General features: G+C 40.1%; 1 protein-coding gene across 1 annotated transcript in view; it reads right to left on the bottom strand.

The window, feature by feature from the left end:
- Positions 1 to 23,421, bottom strand: part of LOC140453945 (dynein axonemal heavy chain 8-like) — a 1,117,430-nt gene that overhangs the window by 788,499 nt on the left and 305,510 nt on the right. The window contains exons 17-19 of the mRNA XM_072548819.1: positions 19,997 to 20,077; positions 11,729 to 11,845; positions 5,115 to 5,234 (exon numbers count right to left, since the gene is read on the bottom strand). Coding sequence (XP_072404920.1) covers positions 5,115 to 5,234; positions 11,729 to 11,845; positions 19,997 to 20,077 — 318 coding nt within the window. The remainder of the gene's footprint in view (positions 1 to 5,114; positions 5,235 to 11,728; positions 11,846 to 19,996; positions 20,078 to 23,421) is intronic.

The following is a 23,421-nucleotide window of genomic DNA, read 5'->3' as shown; positions in this document are numbered from 1 at the left end:
CGTAATTAGGTGTCAATAACACTGGGCAGTGATTGACACAGCTTTCAGGCTGTCAAGTGCTTTCTGACAGTCCACTGTCCATTGAAACTTCTTACCTTTCTTTAGTAATTCAGTGTGTGGAGCAGCCACACTGCGAAAATTTGGTATAAATTTTCGATAATCCCAGGAATCGTAGTACTATTCTTACAGTCGATGATATGGGAAACTCACTATTGTTTTTCATTCCATGGGTCTATTTCCCATGTCCAATAACGAAGCCGAGGAAAGTGATTTGGGCTTTGGCAAATTCACTTTTACCCAAGTTTATCACCAAGCGTGCCTCCCGAAGTCAATCGAACAATTCTGTTGCAAATGCTCCTTCCATGTGTGACGAAAAATCACCAGGTCATCTATATATACAGCACAGTTGGATAATCCAGAATTGATCTTATTGGTTAGTCTCTGAAATGTGGCTGGTGCATTTTTCATTCCAAATGGCATGACTTTAAGCTGGTACAGTCCATTCAGCATTACGAAAGCCAAAATTGTCTTTGCTCTTCCAGACAAAAGTACCTGCCAGTGTCCTTTGAGCAAGTCCAACTTAGAAGTATGAGTTGCTTGTCCTACCTTTTTAACACAATCTTCCAAACACGGGATCGGAAATGCGTCAGTCTTTGTAACTGCATTGACTTTGCGATAGTCCATACATAACCAGTGGGTACCATCGAGTCGTGGCACCAATTCAGTGGGTGAGCTCCAGTCACTGTAATTCACTTTGATTATGTTGTCTTGCAGCATGCTTTCAATCTCCTTTTGAACCTGTAAGGTTGTTGCTTCATCGGAACAGCATCTCCTATATTCACACCTACATAATTAGATTAGTAGTCAGATGGATCAGTTTTTGTCCAATGTGCACAGGAGGGTTTCCTGACACAGTATGTCGAAGGGCCGACAAGACGGGAGGCCATACTGGATCTGGTGCTTGGTAATGAACCAGGCAAGGTGTTTGATTTAGTTGTAGGTGAGCACTTTGGAGAGAGTGACCATAATTCAGTTATGTTTAGTTTAGCGACGAAAAGAGATAGGTACATGCCACAGGTCAAGAGTTTTCAATGGGGCAAGGGCAATTATAATGTGATTAAACAGGAATTAGGTTGCATAGAATGGGGTAGCAAAATGCAGGGGATGCAGACAATGGAAATGTGGAGCTGCTTTAAGGTACAGATATTGCGTGTCCTTGATAGGTATGTCCCTGCCAGGCAGGGAGGAAGTGATAAGGTAAGGGAACCGTGGTTTACTACAGAAATTGCATCTCTAGTAAAGAAGAAGAAGGAGGCTTATGTGTTAATGAGGCAAGATGGTTCAGATGAGGCGATGAAAAGTTATACATCAGCTAGGAAGGATTTAAAGAGATAGTTAAGAAGAGCAATGAGAGGACACGAGCAGTCTTTAGCAAAGAGAATAAAGAAGAACCCTGAAGCTTTCTATAGATATGTGAGGAATAAAAGGATGATTAGGGTAGGAATAAGGCCAGTCAAAGACAGAAGTGGGAAGTTGAGTGTGGACCCAGTGGAGATTGGAGAGGTGCTAAACAAACATTTCTCATCGGTTTTCACTCAGGAAAAGGAGAATATTGTAGAGGAGAAGAATGAGGTACGAGATATTAGACTAGAAAAGATGGTAGGCTGTTGGAGAAATTGCAGAGGCATGGAATTGAGGGTGATTTAGCAGTTTGGATTAGAAACTGATTTTCTGAAAGAAGGCAGCAAGTGGTGGCTGATGGAAAATATTTGGCCTGGAGTCCGGTTACTAGTGGTGTGCCACAAGGAACTGTTTTGGGACCACTGCTGTTTGTCATTTTTATAAATAACTTAGACGCAGGCATAGGTAGATGGATAAGTAAATTTGCAGACGACACGAAAGTCGGTAGAGTAGTGGACAGTTTGGAAGAATGTTACAAGTTGCAGGGGGACTTGGATAAACTGCAGAATTGGGCTGAGAGGTGGCAAATGGAGGTCAATGCAGCTAAATGTGAGGTGATGCACTTTGGGAAGAATAACAGGAAGGCAGAGTACTGGGTCAATGGAAAGATTCTTGGTAGTGTGGATGTGCAGAGGTATCTTGGAGTCCATGTACATAGATCCTTGAAAGTTGCCACCCAGGTTGTCAGTGCTGTTAAGAAGGCATACGGTGTATTCGGTTTCATTTGTAGAGGGATTGAGTTCCGGAGCCGCAATATCATGCTGCAACTTTACAAAATGCTAGTGTGGCCACACTTGGAATATTGTGTACAGTTCTGGTCCCCATATTTCAGGAAGGATATGGAAGCATTGGAAAAGGAGCAGAGGAGATTTACCAGGATGTTGCCTGGTCTGGAGGGAAGGTCTTATGAGGAAAGGCTGAGACACTTGAGTCTGTTCTCATTACAAAGAAGAAGGCTAAGGTTGGATTTGATAGAGACATACAAGATGATCAGAGGATTAGATAGGGTCGACAGTGAAAGTCTTTTTCCTAGGATGTTGATGTCAGCTTGTATGAAGGGGCATAACTACAAATTGAGGGGTGATAGATTTAAGGCAGATGTCAGAGGCAGGTTCTTCACGCAGAGAGTGGTCAGGGCGTGGAATGCCCTACCTGCTAATGTAGTCAACTCAGGCACATTAGGGAGATTTAAACAATCCTTAGATAAGCACAGTGATGAGGATGGGATAGTGTAGGGGGACGAGCTGAGAATAGTTCACAGGTCGGCATAACATCGAGGGCCAAAGGGCCTGTACTGCGCTGTGTTGTTCTATGTTCTATGTTCCCAGTTTTTTTCCACATAATCTCCCCATGTGATAGCAATAACTCTTTCAGATCATTTCAATGTTCCAATGGAAGGTAACTCATTAATTTATCTCAATTTTTGACAACTTCCTTGTTGTCTAATTTAATTTGAGGAATACCCAATTTAGAATCCTCTGAACTTAGTTCTTCACTCTGTCTTGTAACCAATAACACAAACTCCTTTTGCTAGGTAAAAACAAGTACTGCAGATGGTGGAAACCAGAGTCTAGATTAGAGTGGTGCTGGAAAAGCACAGCAGGTCAGACAGCATCCGAGGAACAAGAAAATCGACATTTCGGGCAAAAGCCCTTCATCAGGAATTCGGGGGGAGTGAGTGAGTGCGAGTGAGTGAGTGGAGGAGAGGAGAAAGAGAGTGGAGGGAAGGGGGAGAGAGAGAGAGAGAGGATGAGGAGTGAGTAAGGGGAGGAGAGAAAAACAAGTTAAAAACAGCTCTATTCCTGATGAAGGGCTTTTGCCCGAAACGTCGATTTTCCTGCTCCTCTGACCTGCCGCGCTTTTCCAGCAAGACTCTAATCTAAACTCCTTTTGCTGTCCATCCCTCAAAATATCTTTTGAGCATATTCTCATGACACACTCTGTGAGATTTCTTTCTTTCTGGGGTCCTTATCAAATAGTTCACCTCACTCAACCTCCTTTCAACTTGATAAGATCTACTAAAGTTTGCTTTTAAATGTTCACCTATCACTGGAAACAACACTAACTCTTTATCCCCGATCGCAAAATTGTGAATTTTTGATTTCTTGTCTGCGTCCTGTTTCATTGTATGCTGTGATACTTTTAAATGTTATCTAGCCAACTGCCCCACTCTATTTAATTATTCATTAAAATCTGCTACATAGTCCAAATATGTGGTCTCTGAATTCTGACTTATTAATTTCTCCTTAATCGATTTTGGAGGTCCTCTCACTTCATGCTCAAAAACTGATACAAATGGACTGAATTTGATTGATTCTCTCTGTGAATTTCTGATCACAACAAGTACAAATGGAATTCCTTATCCCAATTATCTGGAAAGTCTTGGTCCTTAATGTCCGATGCCGCCTTTCTCGCACTCTCTACAATTCTGAATGGTACGCAGTTCGTAGAGTCATAGAGATGTATAACATGGAAACAGACCCTTCGGTCCAACCCGTCCATGAGACCAGATATCCCAAGTCAATCTCATCCCACCTGCCAGCACCCGGCCCATATCCATCCAAACCCTTCCTATTCATATACCCATCCAAATGCCTCTTAAATGTTGCAATTATACCAGCCTCCACCACTTCCTCTGGCAGCTCATTCCAGACATGTACCACCCTCTGCGTGAAAAAGTTGCCCCTTAGGTCTTTTTTATATCTTTCCCCTCTCACCCTAAACCTATGCCCTCTAGTTCTGGACCCCCCCCCCTCCACTCCCCGTCCCCAGGGAAAAGACTTTGCCTATTTACCCTATCCATACCCTTCATAATTTTGTAAACCTCTTTAAAGTCACCCCTCAGCTCTGTTTTATTCCTAAGCTGTCCATAACTTCCTTGGATAATTTCAACGTAATCATTGACCCTTGATCTGATTGTATCTCTGTGGGTAATCCGTATCTCGTGAAAGAATTATGTACTTCCACTCCAATCCTTTTAGCTGTGATATTGCATAATGGAACAGCTTCTGGAAATCTAGTGGACACATCCATTATTGTTAACAAATATTGATTCCCACTTTGACAAAGGGTCAGTTAGACTCGAAACGTCAGCTCTTTTCTCTCCTTACAGATGCTGCCAGACTTGCTGAGATTTTCCAGCATTTTCTCTTTTTTGGTACTGATTCCCACTTTTTTGTTTTAGGTAGGGGGTCCCACACAATCAATTAAGACTCTTGTTCAAGGGACTTTATTGCATTGTACTTAAATTTAAAATTAATTTCATAAAACTAAAAAGCTGTGCAATTAAATATACGGATTATGATATTTAGCATAGATTACACTATTATGAAGATCGATGCCCACAATTTGGAGCTTGGGAAGGGTGTTTTCATTTAAATATACATTGGCTACACAGTGAGAGGATCTGGTGTAGGCAAGAGTTTCCCATACAAAATCCCATATATAAGCCATGTCTGACGAAAGATCAATGTGAAACGTTAACTCTTCTACACAGTTGCTCGAAGATCTGTAAAGTATTTCTACTATTTTCAGCTTTCACTGCTTTTAACAAAGCTTCTATGGCTGACTTTGATTAATACTAACATATGTCAAAGATCAATAATTTGATTCAAAAATATAAATTCCAAATAAAGTCTATAAAACAATGTTACCTCATTGTATGCAACCATGTTTTCCAAAGTTAAGGTATGATCTTCTGGCAAGTTGATCATAATCTTTTGGGCTATTTCATATAATACTTCATCGATATGCATTTCACGTAAGTCAATTAGCTGAAAGCAACAGCAAGCATAATTTTAAAATTATTTTCATAAGTATGAATGATAGATATAGGACAGATATCAGGGCTAGTTTCTTTACTCAAAGAGTAGTAGAGGCTTGCCTGCAACAGTAGTAGACCCATCGATGTTAAGGACATTTAAATGGGCATTGGGCATACAAATACTGTACATAATAATGGAACAGTGTCGTTTAAATGGGCATCAGGTTAATTTCACAGGTTGACACAACATCGTTGGCTGAAGGGCCTGTACTGCGCTCTAATTTTCCATGTTCTGTGTAATGCTTACATTGAACTCAGAGCATAGAAATAGGTCATTAGGCCCAACCAGCCAGTGTCAGCATTTATGCTCCATCAAGCCTTCTCCCATCTTGATTTATCTGATCTAAATTGTAGATCATTTTTCACTGAAATGGCATAGTGAGTCACTCAGTGGTAACAGACTGCTATGTAGTCAAACATAAGGAACTGAAACCAGACTGTTCCTATACATACCCTGAGTTCATCTGCCTTATCTATGAAACCCCTTGCATTGAAATAAATGCAGTTTAATTCATCAAAGTTACCATGTTCTCTGACTTGCTCCAGCTTGCCTTTTCTAATTAACTTGCTCTTTTTTAAATTCAGAACCATCCTCATCTGTCTTTCTATTCTGACTACTACTTAGGATCATCTGCTGCCGCTCCCTACTAGTTTAAAGGCTCCCGACAGCACTAACAAATCTCCTCGGCAGAATATTAGTCACCTTCTAGTTCAGGTGAAACCTGTCCCTTTCGAACAGCTCTTTTCCACCCTAGACGAGATCCTGAAGAACCAAAAATCTGAATTCTTGCCGAGTTCTTAATTGGAGTAAGGCAAATTTTGATGGCATGAGACAGGAACTTTCAAGAGTTGATTGGAGCAGATGGTTCACAGGTAAACTGGCAAGTGGGAAGCGTTTGAAAGTGAGATAATACAGGTTCAGAAGGCATTATGTTCCTGTCAGTGAAGGATAAAATTGGTAAGAGGAGGGAACAATGGATAAATAAAGATATTGAGACTCTGGTCAAAAATAAGAATAGAATAGAAAGGAATATAGAACAGAATAAAGATAAAAACAATGACAGAAGATGCTGGAAACCAGATTCTGGATTAGAGGTGCTGGAGAAGCACAGCAGTTCAGGCAGCATCTGAGGAGCAGTAAAATCGACGTTTCGGGCAAAAGCCCTGTATTCCTGATGAAGAGCTTTTGCCCGAAACGTCGATTTTACTGCTCCTCAGATGCTGCCTGAACTGCTGTGTTTTTCCAGCACCTCTAATCCAGAATATAGAACAGAATATCCCTTATTGTCACGTGTGTGTGTGTGTGTGCGTGTGTGTGTGTGTGTGTGTGTGTGAGAGAGAGAGAGAGAAAACTGAGATAAGGATTTAACAAGGGCAGCTAGTTTTCAAGTTGCTAACTTTTTGTTTACAAATATTGTGTCTTATATTTCCCTATCCTATCACACCTGTGGAGGGAGCAGAGCTCCAAAAGCTTGCAACTTCAAATAAATCTGTTGGACTATAACCTGGTGTCATGTGATTTTTGACCTTATACAGTTAATGGTAGGGTACTCGGTAATGCCATCAAACAGGGATTCAGGTACACAGTTCATTGAAAGTTACATCACAGGTAGACAGGGTGGTTAAGAAGTTGTTTAGCACACTTGTCTTCATTGTTCAGACCATTGAGTATCGGAGTTGGGATGCCATGTTGAGGTTGTACAGGATGCTGGTGAAGCGACCTTTGGAATATTGTGTACAGTTCTGACCATCCTGCTATAGGAAGGATAGTACTAAATTGAAAAAGGTTCAGGAAAGATTTACCAGGATGTGCTGGGACTGGAAGGCCTGATTCATAAGGAATGGCTGGAGCACAGTAAGTTGAGGGGTGACCTTATAGAGGAATATAAAATCATTAGGGGTATCGACAAGATGAATAGCAAAGTTCTTTTCCCTAGCATGGGTGAGTTCAAAACTAGGAGCATATTTTTGAGGTGAGAGGAAAAAGACTTTAAAAAGACATGAGGGACAGCTTCCACGGAGTGCAGTGGAAGCCGGGACGCTAAATGTCTTCAAGGCCGAGATTGATAGGTTCTTGTTGTCTAGAGGAATTAAGGGCTACGGGGAGAACGCTGGCAAGTGGAGCTGAAATGCGCATCAGCCATGATTGAATGGCGGAGTGGACTCGATGGGCCGAATGGCCTTACTTCCACTCCTATGCCTTATGGTCTTATGGTCTTTTTCACAGCCTGGTCTGATTCCAGGCTGTATAAACCCAAGGTTATCCCACTGATGCCACTAGAGTTTCCCAGTGATCATACAGCCAAAAATTCAGAACTGCAGACCAAACTGCAGAAGCCAAACTCTGATCTCTCCCTTTAGATTGTCTCTCGGGTCCCTGGGGTGGAGGGGGTCGGTGCCTTTTGAAAAGGATACGTAGGTCATGTTTGTCCAGTTTATTGACGAGAGAGAAAGAGGAGGGACAATGAGAGGCAATTCACTGATTTTAATGAATTGATTGGAGAAATTGATCACAGTGAGAAGCCCTGAAATGAAGAAAACAGAAATGTCTTAAATGCTTCAGGAAGGATGTTATTAAACTGGAAAAGGTGCAAAAGAGATTCACAAGGTGTCGCCGAGACTGGAGGGTTTGAATTATAAGGAGAGGCTGAAAAGGCTAGGACCTTTTACCCTGGAGAGTAGGAAGCTGAGGGGGATCTTATGAAGCTTTGCGAAAACATTAGGGGCATAGATAAGGTGAATATTCAAGGTCTTCTCCCCGGGGTAGGGAAGTCCAAAACTAGAGGGCATAGATTTAAGGAGGGAGGGGAAACATTTAAAAGGGGCCTAAGGTGCAACTTTTTCACACAGAGGGTGGTGCGTATGTTGAACGAGCTGCCAGACGAAGTGGTAGTCATGAGAATAATTACATCATTGAAAAGACATTTGTACAGGTACACGGATAGGAAAGGTTTAGAGGAATATGGGCCAATTCCAGGCAAATGTGACTCGTTCAGTTTGGGAAACCTGGTCAGCATGGATGGGTTGGAGCAAAGGGCCTGTTTCTGTGTTGTCTGTCTCTATGACTCTGTAGGAGAAAGTGAGGACTGCAGATGCTGGAGATCAGAACTGAAAATATGTTGCTGGAAAAGCGCAGCAGGTCAGGCAGCATCCAAGGAGCAGGAGAATCGATGTTTTGGGCATGAACCCTTCTTCAGGAATGAGGAGAGTGTGCCAAGCAGACTAAGATAAAAGGTAGGGAGGAGGGACTTGGGGGAAGGGCATTGGAAATGCAATAGGTGGAAGGAGGTTACGGTGGGGGTGGGGGCGGAGAGGTCAGGAAGAAGATTGCAGGTTAGGAAGGTGGTGCTGAGTTCGAGGGTTGGGACTGAGACAAGGTGGGGGGAGGGGAAATGAGGAAACTGAAGAAATCTGAGTTCATCCCTTGTGGTTGGAGGGTTCCTAGGCGGAAGATGAGGCGCTCTTCCTCCAGCCGTCATGTTGCTATGGTCTGGCGATGGAGGAGTCCAAGGACCTGCATGACCTTGGTGGAGTGGGAGGGGGAGTTGAAATGTTGAGCCACGGGGCGGTTGGGTTGGTTCGTCCGGGTGTCCCAGAGGTGTTCTCTGAAACATTCCGCAAGTAGGTGGCCTGTCTTCCCAATATAGAGGAGGCCACATCGGGTGCAGTGGATGCAGTAAGTGATGTGTGTGGAGGTGCAGGAGAATTTGTGGCAGATATGGAAGGATCTCTTGGGGCCTTGGAGGGAAGTAAGGGGGGAGGTGTGGGCACAAGTTTTGCATTTCTTGCAGTTGCAGGGGAAGGTGCCGGGAGTGGAGGTTGGGTTGGTGGGGGGTGTGGACCTGACAAGGGAGCCACGGAGGGAGTGATCTTTTCAGAACACTGATAGGGGAGGGGAGGGAAATATATCCCTGGTGGTGGGGCTCTAAAACGTTCCACAAGTAGGCGGCCTGTCTACCCAATATAGAGGAGGCCACATCGGGTGCAGCGGATGCAGTAAATAATGTGTGTGGAGGTGCAGGTGAATTTGTGGTGGATATAACTGACAGAGGAATTGAATAAACACTTTTTATTAGTCTTCACAGTAGAAGACACTCATTTATTCCAAAAATATTGAATAATCAAGGGGAAAAAAAAGGAAAGGAAATAAATGCAGTTGCAATCATTGGAGTAAAAGTGCTAGAAAAACAAATGGGACTAAAGACCAATAAGTCCGCTGAACTTGATGGGTTTGTATCCTCAGATATTAAAGGAGGACGCGATAGGGATATTAGATGCACTGGTCGTAATTTTTCAAGAATCCTTATACCCTGGAGAAATTCCAGGGGACTGCAAAACTGCCAATGTGACATCTTTACTTAAAAAAGGGATGAAACAAAAAAGCTAACTATTGGCCAGTGAAATCATGGATGCTCTTGAAAAAATGTTATCATCTATTATAAGGGATGTAATAGCAGAGCATTTAGAAATACATGCTATGATCAAGCAGAGTCAGCATGGCTTCACAAAGAGAAAACCATGCTTGACAAATTTGTGAGAATTCTTTGTGCAGGTAATGAACAGGATAAATAAAGGAGAAGCAGTGGATGTAATACATTTGAATTTCTAGAAGGCATTTGTTAAGGTACCACGCATTGGACTACTTAATGGGTTAAGAGCCCAGCACCGTCATGTTGGTGATGATATATTATTTTAGATTGAAGATTGACAAACTCTCTTCCAGACAGAGAGTAATGGTAAGAAAACCTTTTCAGGATGGTAACTTGAAACTAGTAGAGTGCCAAAGGAGTCAGTGGTTATGGTACAATTATTTAATAATGTATGTTAATGGCCTAGATAAGGTAAGTGAATGTACTATAATCACTTTTGCATGGGAAGGCAATTGGTGAGGATGACGCAGAGTGCAGATGAATATAGACAGGTTAATTGAGTGAGCAAAGGAACAAAGAACAGAACAATGAACAGTAGTCACAGTAACAGCCCCTTCAGCCCACTAAGTCTGTACCAACACATGATGCCTTTCTGAACTAAAGACATTTTGCCTCTATGCTCCATAGCCCTCTATTCCCTCCTCATTCATGCATCTGTCAAAATGCCTTTTAATGTTGCCTTTGCTACCTCCTCTGGGAGTGCATTCCAGGCACTGCCTTCTGTGTCATAAAGCTCAAGTGCATTTTGTGGAAGTTTTAAAAGCTTTAGTGTAGTTCCTGTAGCATATTCAAGATTCTGTATTATGCTGGCAGGTGTAAGTAAAGGGCCTGGTAGAGTTGTATATTAGGCCTCAGCTGAATGTGATGCTTCTTCTCAGACAATATTATGAAACTGGCTCAAGATAGAAATTGCTTTCTGGATGTGTGTATTGATATCTTAGAGCATGGAACATAGAACAGTACAGCACAGCCCTTCGACCTTCAATGTTGTGTCAAACTTCTATCCTACTCTATGATCAAACTAACCTGCATACCCTACATGTTACTATCATCCATGTATTTGTCCAAAAGTCACTTAAATGTACCTAATGTATTTGACTCTACTACCATTGCTGGCTGTGCATTCCATGCACCAACCACTCTCTGCGTAAAGAGCTAACGTATAAACCTTCCTCTATTAACCTTAAAAATTATGCACCTTGTGATAGCCATTTCCACCTTGGGAAAAGGTCTTTGGCTTTCCATTCTATCTATGCCTCTCATCATCCCGTACACCTCCATCAAGTCACCTCTCATCCTTCTTCACTCCAGTGAGAAAAGCCCTAGCTCCTTCAACTTTTCTTCATAAGACATGCCCTCCAGTCCAGGCAGCATCAATAATAGAATCTACAAGCAGCACAGTAACAGTGTACAATATTTTGTCGATAGCCATGAGAATCGATAGCAATCTGTCTGGTGCTTCATACTATGTGCCTAGTGTTGGTTGAACCATAACCTTGGTCTTGAACTAACTAATTTGGAGACCAATGTGAACGCACAGAAGAAACACTAAAGACAGTGAGAATGTTTCTGGGAATTATGAACTTCAGTTCTGTTAACAAACTTGAGAAGCTGGAGCTGTTTTCCTTCGTGGCTTGAGAAAATTGATTTGATGCAGCACAGGGTTAGACACTCTCTGACAATGTGGTGGAAGCTGTTTTAGGGAATTGAATAAATATCTGAAGAGGTAAAATTCACAGAGCTATGTGAATGGAACATGGTGAGAGCCTACACAGACATGATCTAAATGTCCTCCTTCTCTAACCATCCTATTATTTTACGATTCTGTCTTTTCATTCATACATTTACCATGATATAAAGCTACTCCAATTACAAGCTTTATTTCATCATAGCCCATAGCTATTTAGAACTTGTTATCACTAGATGCCAAAGTAAAATGAAACACTCTTGTTTCTCACAACTGTCATCTTTCAATTTAATAAATTCATAAACAGTTTTTAAGCCATCTACTTACTGTCTTTAACAACGTAATCAATTCATTTATGGCTACATTCGCATCAGAAAAGAACTGGTCAAGTGTTAGAGAAGACCAGTTCAGTAACGTGACTCCTTGTCTCAGAATAGACTCAATCTAAACAAAAAAGGAACAACAGACTTTGAACATAAAATTATTACGAATGCTTCAAAGACACCAAGTTGAAATTTTTTTCATTGGCACCTGGTTATTTAGCAAGTCATTCTATATACAATAAATAAATAAAATCATTAGAAACAGGAGAGGAGGAAATACTTGAGCCTGCTCCATCATTCAATAAGCTTTCTATACCTCACAAATTGAAATTGATGTCGGAAGCCAAACTTTGATTTATGAACCAACTCATAATCATCTGCCATTTCTGCTGCTAACCTTGCAGTTTTAACTCTGCTCTTCCACATAAGTTCACACTACTTCAGGAAATGAATGTTTGAACGCTTCCAAAATAATTGTTTTGTATGTTTGATCTATTTACAATGCCCCTATTCACCTGTCGAAGTTACTTTGCTTGATCCTGTCAAACTCTTTGCACCTTTGATCAGATTTTCTCCTTAGGATCCTTAAATGTGATCTCAGACTTGTGGTACTAATTCACATGCACTTAGGATGGTTTTTTCACCTCAACACACCTCCTAGGTACCTCCTCTGAGAGTCATGCAAATACTTCACTATCTCTACCTACCAATTTTGTTTGGATCAACAATACCTACATGGTCACCATCCATTTTACTTGATTAGCCATTTTCTCAAATGAAATGAAAAAGGCGTTTACATTCTTCTTGTTGACCTTAGGCAATGCTTGGACATGTTTAAACAGATCCGCATCAGGCCTTTGGCAACAATGAGATTGCTCTCCACTACTGTCCTCAACATGATTCCTACCTTTTACCACCACCTCCGCCATTTCATGTCAACTCTGAGTTTTCGGTTCCAACCTCCAAAGTTCAAAAGCTCTCTCTTCCTCCCTTTCTTTCTCCCTTTCTTCTATTAGGGACATCCTCTCCATTTTTTTTCATTCTGCCGAGTCTGTTCTTTCCTTTTCTTATTCCTCTGCTGGGTGGCACAGTGACACAGTGGTTAGCACTGCTGCCTCACAGTACTAGAGACCCAGGTTCAATTCCCGCCTCAGGCGACTGGCTGTGTGGAGTTTGCACATTCTCCCCGTGTCTGCGTGGGTTTCATCCGACAGTCCAAGGATGTGCAGCTCAGGTGAATTGGCCATGCTAAATTGTCCGTAGTGTTAGGTAAGGGGTAAATGTAGGGTTATGGGTGGGTTGCGCTTCGGTGGGTCGGTGTGGACTTGTTGAGCCGAAGGGCCTGTTTCCACACTGTAAAGTAATCTAATCTAAACTATTGTCTCTTTCTGCTTTTTTTTCTGCTTTCGATCGCAATTCAAACGGTTTCATTTCCTTTTCATGTTCAAGCTGCTTCATTAGCAATTGAATTTTAGCCTTTTCCAAAGATTTCATTGCATTTCTGGAAATCATAAACATTGAGCTATTGCTGCAATTACCTCCCCTGTTTGTATGGACTTCAGCTTAATAAAAATCAAAAGAAATGCTGATTCTGTACATCATAAACAAAAATAGAAATTGTTGGAAAAGTTCAGCAGGTCTGGCAGTACCTGTGGAAAGAAATCAAGTTAATGTCTTGTGTTGAGTGACCCTTCCTCAGATCCAACCCAAAATATTAACTCTGATTTCTCTCCAAAGTTACTGCCAGACCTGCTCAGCTTTTCCAGCAATTTCTGTCTTTGTTTCCAAATCCAGTTAATCTGCCAATTCCAAATGTTTTGCCTTGCTCACTTTCTATAAAACTCTGAAGTAACTTCTTCCATCCCAGGAAACTCTGTGACTGAAACAGCCATTACTACACAAGGCACACTTTATTTAAATTAACCAAATGCAATTCACAAAATAACAAAACACTAATACTTAGTACTCATTGCTTTGGAGTCTAATAATCCCAAATCCAACCTGGAATTAGAGATTTTGAGTTCGACAAGAGCACCAAATTTGTTATGTACCAGAACAAATCCCCTCAAAATATATTAAGAAGACAGCTTCAACGCTAGCTTTTTATGCTTTTAAAGGTAAGTGCAAGGCTTTGCATTCCAGCTGCAATTTGATTGGCCAAACAACTTGACTTTAAGCAAAACACACTTAATTTTTACACTATAATTAAAATATAAAATAAAAATTAAACAAAATGCTTAAAAAATAATATGTATGGATATATTAACTTCTAATAATGAACAATTCCAATATAGTAACATTCCATAAACACACCCTTGGAAAAGGCAAATTCGGCAAAATAGATTGTCTCACATGCAATTTTAGCTGCTGAAAGAGAACCCAAGCTTTTAGCTGTAAATGAGAAAGGAATCAAAGTGTCCACATCTAGCTTCAAGATTCCAGCAACTGCAGAAAGCTAAAACTAAAAACCCAGTTCTATGGGAGCTGACCTCACCTATTCAGTCAGCTTCTACTGTTCCAACTTAAAACAAAAGCCTCACAAAGTTGTTGAGTTTATTGGCTTTGAGCAAACTACTCAATACCACTGTCTCAACCTTCCTTCATTAAAAGAAAGAAAAAAATACACCTCTGAAAGCCATAGTATAGCGTTATGGACCAGATCTGACCCCTCAAAACACTTTCAAGCAGGTAGCCCAGATCATAACTTTGCCATTTGTTTTAGTTAAGTGCATAGTAGATATTCCCGGAGTGAATTAGCTGATCCGACTGCCAAGTTGTAAACAAAATTACAGAATGAAATACAAAGAACAGAAAACAGAATACCGGATAACTTATGCTATCCAAAATCCAAAAGACTATCCCAACTTAATGATGCTGTTCCGAAAATATTGGCATCAGTCCAATAAACATATCCCTTAGCACAAAGAGTAAAAATGATACAAACCAGGGCTTACAGATTTTAAGTCATAGAGAGAGAGAGAGAGTACCAGGCTAGACTTGCCCCAGCAGCCTTTCTTCACACACATTATGCTGAATTGAATCAAAAACTCTAATATAAATGAAGGCTAGCTACACAGCTAGCTGGCCACTCCCTTTTGATTATATCTTTTTTTTAAAGACATGAAAGGCTTAGGCCAGAGGCATTATCTGTTCGGGGTAAACAAAAAAGGGCCAAATAAACCTTTCAAACCCATCCCAGTTGGAGCCTAGCCAATTACCCCCTCTTGGGAAAAAAAATCTCAAGGGGATAGTAACCTTGTAAAAAGACCGACATTGTGACAATAGTCACAAAACCAATATGTCAACATCTCACTGCTCATTTCTTTTCAGACTCTAGGAAGAGGTGCATCAGGATTCCAGGCACTTATCTGCTTGCCTCTCTAACAATTCGAATAATACCAATGCTCTGGAGTTTATGATTTTTCTGGGTTCCTCCTTTCCAATTCCTGATTAGCATGGGGGTTGTTACTCATATCCTCTGTAGTGCAAACTCCTCTTTGTTTAATTCATTTGCAATTCCTGCAATTCCCTTATTTTCCATAATTTAATGTTGGGTCTGACTTGCCATAAGACCAATGCTCACTATATGCTCTATTTTTAAAATATCTATAGAATTTCTTAAAATCTATTTTTATATTTATAGCTAGTTTTCTCTTATTCTTTTTTTTTGTTAATTTGTTTTTTTTTCATTCTTTGCTGGTTTTTATGTTCTGTCCAATCTGGACTCAAAATAATCAAGTTATCACAAAGCAAACATATGTTTAAAAAGGTCAAGAAAAGTACTATATGTCTCTAAATCCACACATAGACATACTCGTACAACACAAAAATGACAGCTGTCTGCCAAAGGACTGAAAATGAAGGATCAAATATGATAACTATTTGTGTTTTATGTACAAGCATATGAGAAAGAAACAAGTATAGTCCACTCAGCTCTTTAACCTGCCCCACCATTCAATAAGGTTGTGGCTGATCTCATTTTAATTTCAACTCTACACTGCTGCATTGCACCAACAATCTTCCATTTTCTTGGTAATTAACAATCATTTTACCTCGGCTTTAAAAATATTTAAAGATTCTGCATCCGCTGCCTTTTGAGAAAGGGAATTCCAAACATTCACCATTTTCTGTGAAAAAAAATCTTCATCTCTTTTTTAAAGGTGAAACCTCTTTTTTAAACTATGCCCACGAGTTTTAGATTTTCCTACAATAGGAAACATCCTTTCCGCATCCATCTAGGCAAGTCCCCTCTGAATCTTGTATGCAGTCAATAATCTTGTACCCAATCTTCTCTCCTTTAAACAATAAGTAAAATTGTGGTTGCTACTACCCAGGAAGGCTTTTACTATGAAGTGAGTAATTATTCCTACCTCACTGGTCAAAACCAGGTCTAAGTATGGCCTGCTCTCTGGTTGGTGCCAAATATTCTAGTCTGAGAAACTGCCATAACAAAATTCATTGAATTCCTCATATTAATGAAACAAAGAACTGCAGATTCTGCAGATCTGAAACACAAACAGAAATTGCTGGTTGAACTCTGAGGAGAAAGCAAGAGTTAACATTTCGAGTCCAGGGTCTCTTCATCAGAAACTTTTCTGACGAAGAGTCACCAGACTCAAAACGCGACGTCTGCTTTCTCTCCACAGATGCTGTCAGACTTGCTGAGTTTCGCCAGCAATTTTTATTTTTGTTACAATAAATTCCTCAGCTAGACTATTTTTACCAATCTGATTTTTCTATTCTATATGTAGGTTAAGATCTTCCATGACAATTGTTGTGCCTTTTTGACAAGCTTGTAACATGTGGTTTTCCACAATTTTCTGTTGATGAAGCCAAATTGCTGACAGCTCTAGGTTGCTGATTTATGTTCAACCTATTTAGAGTCAATTCTTGAGAAATGGTCACAGTTCATCTTTTCATCAGGTTTTATCAGGGACAGGGAAATCTTGGTACTTATAAATTCAATCAGTTTCCCAGGGACTTCAACTGAGGACAGGATTTCTGGAGTGAGTCCAGTTGCTTTGGTCATGTGTACTTCACTCTGGCTTCTCGGTCTGAAAACAACTGTAAATGCAGAGCATTGGCATATGGGTCTCTAGTTCACTCAAAGCCAGTTTTTCCTTTTTGCAAATAAGACAATAGATCTCATTTTTTATCTCCTTGAATTCTTTGCTCAGCTTTTTCTCTAAAGTCACTTGGTTTCCAGTCAAAAGCCAAATAAAACCACAGCACATTCATTTTCAAGAAATAATAAAACAAATTTCAAAAATATTCATATAGTTTGTAATTCTTTGGTTCTTTACAGGTAATCTTTAAACATAAATATATATTCAAACCCCATATTGATGTTTTGATTAAGAAAAAGAAAGAAGCATTTGTCAGGTACGGATAGCAGAGATTGAGAGAATCCTTAGAAGAGTATAAAGGCAGTAGGAGTATACTCAACAGAGAAATCAGAAGGGCAAAAGGGGGACATGAGATAGCTTTGGTAAAATGGTTAAGGAGAATCCAAAGGAATTTCAAAAATATATAAACTTTGTCCACCCCAGTCCAACACTAGCACCTCCACATCATGATGTCCCGCACAGCCAGATAAGAATTAAAAATTTGGGTCAGTACTCCTGTAATCTCTTCCCTTGCCTCCCAACGCAACCAGGGTTTCATTTCATCTAGACCTGGAGATTTGTCCACTTGTAAGCCAGCCTAACATCTCTCCATGTCAATTTGCTTAAGTAGCTCATAGTCTTCCATCATCATTCTCTTGAAGACGGATGTGACCAGGGTGACCCACAAGGATCTGTGTTAAGGCCTCAATTATTCAAAATGACTTGTAATGTCATTTTAGAGGGCAGTTAAGAGACAAACTCCGTTAGTGTGCTTCAAGGATTGACCGAAGGCCAGACCAGGTAAGGAAGGCAAATATCCTTCCCTAAAGGCCATTAGTGAAACTGGTATGTTTTTATTAGAGTGGTGCTGGAAAAGCACAGTAGGTCAGGCAGCATTCGAGGAGCAGGAAAATTGATGTTTCGGGCAAAAGCCTGAAACGTCGATTTTCCTGCTCCTCGGATGCTGCCTGACCTGCTGTGCTTTTCCAGCACCACTCTAATCTAGACTCTGGTTTCCAGCATCTGCAGTCCTTGTTTTTACCCGGTATGTTTTTATGACAATTGACAGCGATTACGTAATCGCCATTAGCCTTGATTTAAATACCAGATTTTACTGACTTCAAATATACCATTTTGGATACTGGGGGGATGGTCTTATCAGGGGTAAGCCATAGGGCACGGATATCTGGCACAGCGTCTGTCTCTCTTGCTCAGAATGGAAGAGGGGATATGTGCCAGCTGCTGGATGAACACCAGCGTCTACAAAAACTGAGAGGAAATCCTATTGCAGATCCCTTGTGTATAATCCTTCAAGTTTAATGTGTGTCGATTCTTTCAGGGAGCCAATAAGTACCTCTGTGGAATTTCAAATGAATGCACGCAAATGTACCCAGGAGATGATTAATGCTGCCTTCACTGAGGCACAACAACTTATACACTTACCCTTGGATACCTGGAGTCAGACAACCAGTTGCAGCCAACTTTGCAGCCAAAGAAGATGCAGGGAGCAGTCAATTGCACCGATATAGGGACCAGATTGGTCCATCAAAAACCAGCAGTGTTTGTCAATAGGAAGGGGTCTCGTTAAATGACTAGGACTGGCAAATACACATATATGCCCATTTTCCCTACTTCAAAGATACTTTGATACTGAATTTGACACTACGTGGTTAGATATCTGCTCTATTTCTCACATTTAATGCTTTTCAGCAATTTCAAATCAATCAAGCGTCCTTAATTACAAAATAAAGTTGTTTATTTATCACAAAGTCATTGAAAAAAATCATTAACTTTACTGTTAGGGCTGTGATATCTCAAATTATTGATTTTTTCAATCAATCTATTTAAAACTAAATATCTTCCTTAACTTGCTTTTTTCTTTATACTATTATTAAAAGTGTATTTTATCAGCTGTTAAAATCACTTTTGAAAGTCTTAATCTTGGTTTCCAGTGCAGATTTTCAGGTGAAAGTAAATTTTCATCATCCCTTTTCCTCAAAGGGGAAAATATCTGCTTTGGATGCTTGGTAATCCATCTCCTTTGGATACTGGTGACAGATTTATGCCCCTAACAGTCGTGGGCCTTTATCTTACTCTCACTGCTTTCTTAAAAATTTCTTTCCCATTATCGGCTGTTTATGTTGGTGCATCTTCAAGACAACAAAAATAATGACAGCCATTTGCTGGTTCATTGTTCAGGGTAATTTGTTGACCAATCAGAGTCAATCTGGTTTAATATCGATACAAAGTCTAATAGTTAACTGTCAATCATCATTAACTGGTGCATCCTCTGTGACAACAGTCAAACTGATCAGAGCCCATGTAGCAACCAATCAGTATTCTCCTCTCATACTGAATAAATGTTGGTTTCCCCTGACTCCAGGATGAAAGCTTCAAAAAATGTTCTGTTTCAGCAATATTCAGGTTCTGTAGTAGTAAATGACAATGCATATATAATAAATCATCTTATACATAACAAATGAACACACATAAATCTAAGGGCTAGAGAGCCAGCTCTTAGACAAAACCATTGGGTAATTTAGTGCTTACAACTGGGAATTAAATTGTGACACTAATTTGAAGCTTTTCCAAAGCCTCAATATCAATGAGTGAAACAGCCTTCAATTGTCGAACTTCAAAGAAATAGAAGTTAGGTTCTTGTAATCTGTCTTTGTATATTAACTTCATAAAGCCTGGCTTAGGTTTGTGCAGCAGCCCTTTTGACATATTATATTTGAATTGTCCCTCCACTGAGCAATGTTATTCTGGCATAAACTCAAATTTAAACGAAATAGCAAAGAGAAGCCTCCCCTTGCCCCCGACTCCAGTCCCCTCCCCAAAAAAACACATTGACAATTTACTAGGACAAATTACATATTAGTCAAAAAGACAATAGGTGAAGATGTAAAATGGACTGCTAATTTGCTATACATAGCTTTTCATACTGCAATAAAATTAAAAGTAGTCCTCTATATTTTGATTATGAAAACAAAGGTGATATGATTGCCAATTCATTTGTTATTGGTCAGTTTTGTACCATAAGAAACACAATTATCAGTATAAATGGATAGCAATACAATTGTAATATATTTCATTTGTCTATCAATGTATACATGATTTGCTTTTCTCTGTAGAATGTTTTTTTACCTAAATAATTTAGTACTCACCTTGTTAACTTTAGGTGTCATCAATGCAATAAACTCAGAAGGAATTCCTTGGCACACAGTTTCAAACGCATGAAGAGCAGACTGATTTTTGGAATACAAAAGAAGAAAGGTTTTAATGTATTTTTAATTGATCTTGGAACACAAGCTTAATTGAAGAGGACAATTTTTATTTCACATCCCTAATTTTCCAAAGTTCTGCTTTGCCTTTTCGAGAGCAGTTGATCATGAACTGCATTGTTGATGCTTCTGGAGTCACATACATACCAGATCAAGATGACATATTTCTTCCTCTAAAACGCTGTAGTGACAATCTGAGAATTTCATGGTCACCTATTATAAATCCAAACCTATACATCTGGTATCACACTGGCAGTGAAAATCACACATAATATTTTTGAGGTAGCATTTGACTTGGCAACAAAATCTTGGTCGTGAAGTAAACTGCTTATGGGTTTACTGCAAAGGTGTAGCATAAGTAGATGGTTTTAAGTGTTGCTCAGATTTTTGAGCTATCTTCTCTGTGATATAGTTCAATGTGATGCCAGTTATGTAAGTCTACTTCCTAGCGACTGGCAGCCTACATCAAACATTTGCATTGCAGCAGACAGCATTCCGGTTGTGCTCAAGCAGCTTGAGCTTGCAAACTTCAGAACATCAGATGTGATTCTACCATTGTAAATCATTTATCAAATAATCCAGACTGTTCAAAATTACAATGGAAACCCAATTAAGCTCATTAGTCAGGCTTGCTGTGAGGTGTATTGACACGTGCTAGAAGCTACAAATATGACAACTTGAGATCCTGTTTATGACGACAAAAGGAATTTACATAGATATTGTACCTTTATCATGAAAAATGGGGTCATGGAGCCTGACAATGTCTACTGCTTTCCCGCAGCTACTCCCTGCTTGGTCTGAGCACTAAGATTGTGGGTTAGCTGTTCTTGCTGCATCTCCATACCAATGTGACCCAATTAATCAGCACCCTCTCCTCATGCTGACAAGTTCAGTGAGCCTTTTCTCAAATTTGTTTGTTGCATCCTAGATCTGATGAGTGCAAAATGAAAAGACTTGACTTCGAGTACTCTTTTAACAACATTTAAGTGAAAATGATGCATCAGAAAGAAATTGCTCCTCCAATCATAAGTCACTTCTCTGCCACATTTGATTTTCATAAACTTATTCCCTAGTGAACCAATCAGCAAAGGTGTTTGAAGGGGCAGAGGACAGTATGAAGGTGAGGATTCATTCAGACTGAGGATTTATTCAGACTGAGGCCTGAACATGGAGCTGAACCTGCAGCTGAATGAGGCATAGACTGCACGTGAGAGTATTGTGTTCTGTCCTACACCTTGTATGCAGTATAGCTTTAAGAGACATGCTTATGATATCATCCCATATCATAATATATGACCTGAGAGTATAAAGGTCTCAGACTACATCTTAACTGGAGCCTCTTGAAGCATAAAACAATGATGGAAGTGTGCTACTCTTTGCAACTGAAGAGCTTAATATTAGCCCAGACACTGAAGTTCCTGTGACTACAGTATATGTTTATACCAGGAACTGAAATAAAGGTTGACTGAATCTCTGAGTGCTACATTATCCATATCTAAGTCCATGTTACATAATATAAATATTGCCTTATCATGTACAAACACCCTGCTGGGGGAAAACAGCCACATCATAGCAATGGTGGCATGATGCAGCATGATTGTAAGCAGCAGTCTGCGAATAAGAAAAAACACGAGTTTTCAGTGTCAGACACTTGAAATCCTCACTGAAATTCTGACAGGGCTGGGGATCAAAAGGTTGATAAAACTAACAGTACCAATGTCTGTAAGTAGAGGTCATGGAATCATACAGTACATACAAGACAGGAGATCTTTTGGACAATTGAGTCTGTACTGCCAAAGGCAGATTAAATATACACGAGTTCCACTTTCCACTACTAGACCCATTGCCTGGAATGTTACATTGCATCAAATATTTATGCAAGAACATTTTTAATGGTGTGAGGTATCATCCTCAACTACCCTCTCAGGCAGTGCACTCCTGACCCCTACCACCCTCTGAGTAAAACAAATCCTCAAGTCCCCTCTAATGGTCTTGCCTTTCATCTAAAGAGTGTACCTCCTTGTTACTGACATTTCAATAAAGTAGAACTTTTATTTTTATTAATTCTCTGGATCATGGCATCACAGGCTCGGCCAGCATTTATTGCCCATCCCTAATTGCCTTTAGTGCAGTTAAAAGTCAATCACATAGCTATGGGTCTAGAGTCACATGTAGGCCAGACCAGGTAAGGATGCCAGTTCCTTCCCTAAAGGAATCATAGAGTCCCGATACCACAGAAAGAGGCCAATTCAGCACATCGAGTCTGCACTGACTCTCCGTACAGCATCCATCCCAGACCCACCCAATATCTCCCATAGTAATCCCACATTTGCTATGGCTAACCCACATAGCCATCAGTTCCCTACACACAGTATTCCAGTTGTGGCCTAACCAAAGCTCTATACAGCTCTAATATAGCCTACTTGCTCTTCTAATTTATGTCTTGATTGATAACAGCAAGTTTCTTTGTCTGCCTTCCTGACTACTCTGTTAACCTTCCCTGCCAGCTTCAGGGATATGTGAACAAGAACCCCAAAGTCTTGCTGTTCCTCTGAGCTGCCTGTCCTACTATTCATTGAGTTCTTCCTTGTCTTGTTACTTCTTCAAATGTGCATCACTTCAACTTATCAGAGTTAAATTCCATCAAACAAAAACAAAGAACTGCAAATGCTGGAAATCTGAAACAAAAATAGAATTAGCTGAAGAAACTCAGCAGGTGTAGGGAGAAAGCAGAGTTAATGTTTCAGATCCAGTGACTGTTCTTGAGAACTAAATTCCATCTGCCACTGAACTACCAATTCATCTATTTTCTACTATTCTAAGAGATTAAACATCCAGAAGGTCGACATACCTTCTTTCAGCTTGAAGTTTAAATTCTATCCCAATTCTAATTCTAAAACTTAGCACTGATTCCCTTCTTTCTTTAAAAAAAACAAACTATCAGCCTGCTTTCCTATTTCAAAATTAAAAGCTGCAGTCAAAGGCTACTCTCAGCTGAAATACAAAGCTCACCTGATTGAAATTATGACTTCTTAAGATGAAGACCACTTTTCTAGCCGATTACAGTTTCATCATTTTCCTCTGATTTAGCATATTAGAGGAATGTTTGAATTATATCATCATATTTGTCATCACTCATTAGACATATAATTTATTCCAATCCCAAATTGCCCTTGAAAAGGAGTTAGTGACCTACCTTCTTGAACTACTAAAGTCCATGTGCTATAGGCTGGATAAAGAGTGGAGCTGGAAAAGCACAGCAGGTCAAGCAGCATCAGAGGAGAATGGGAGTCAACATTTCAGATCAG

Source organism: Chiloscyllium punctatum, chromosome 3 (genome assembly GCF_047496795.1).
Source record: "Chiloscyllium punctatum isolate Juve2018m chromosome 3, sChiPun1.3, whole genome shotgun sequence".
NCBI classification, from domain to species: Eukaryota; Metazoa; Chordata; class Chondrichthyes; order Orectolobiformes; family Hemiscylliidae; genus Chiloscyllium; species Chiloscyllium punctatum.
Note: the sequence above shows the minus strand (reverse complement) of the source record. Positions and strands in the feature narration are given on the sequence as shown.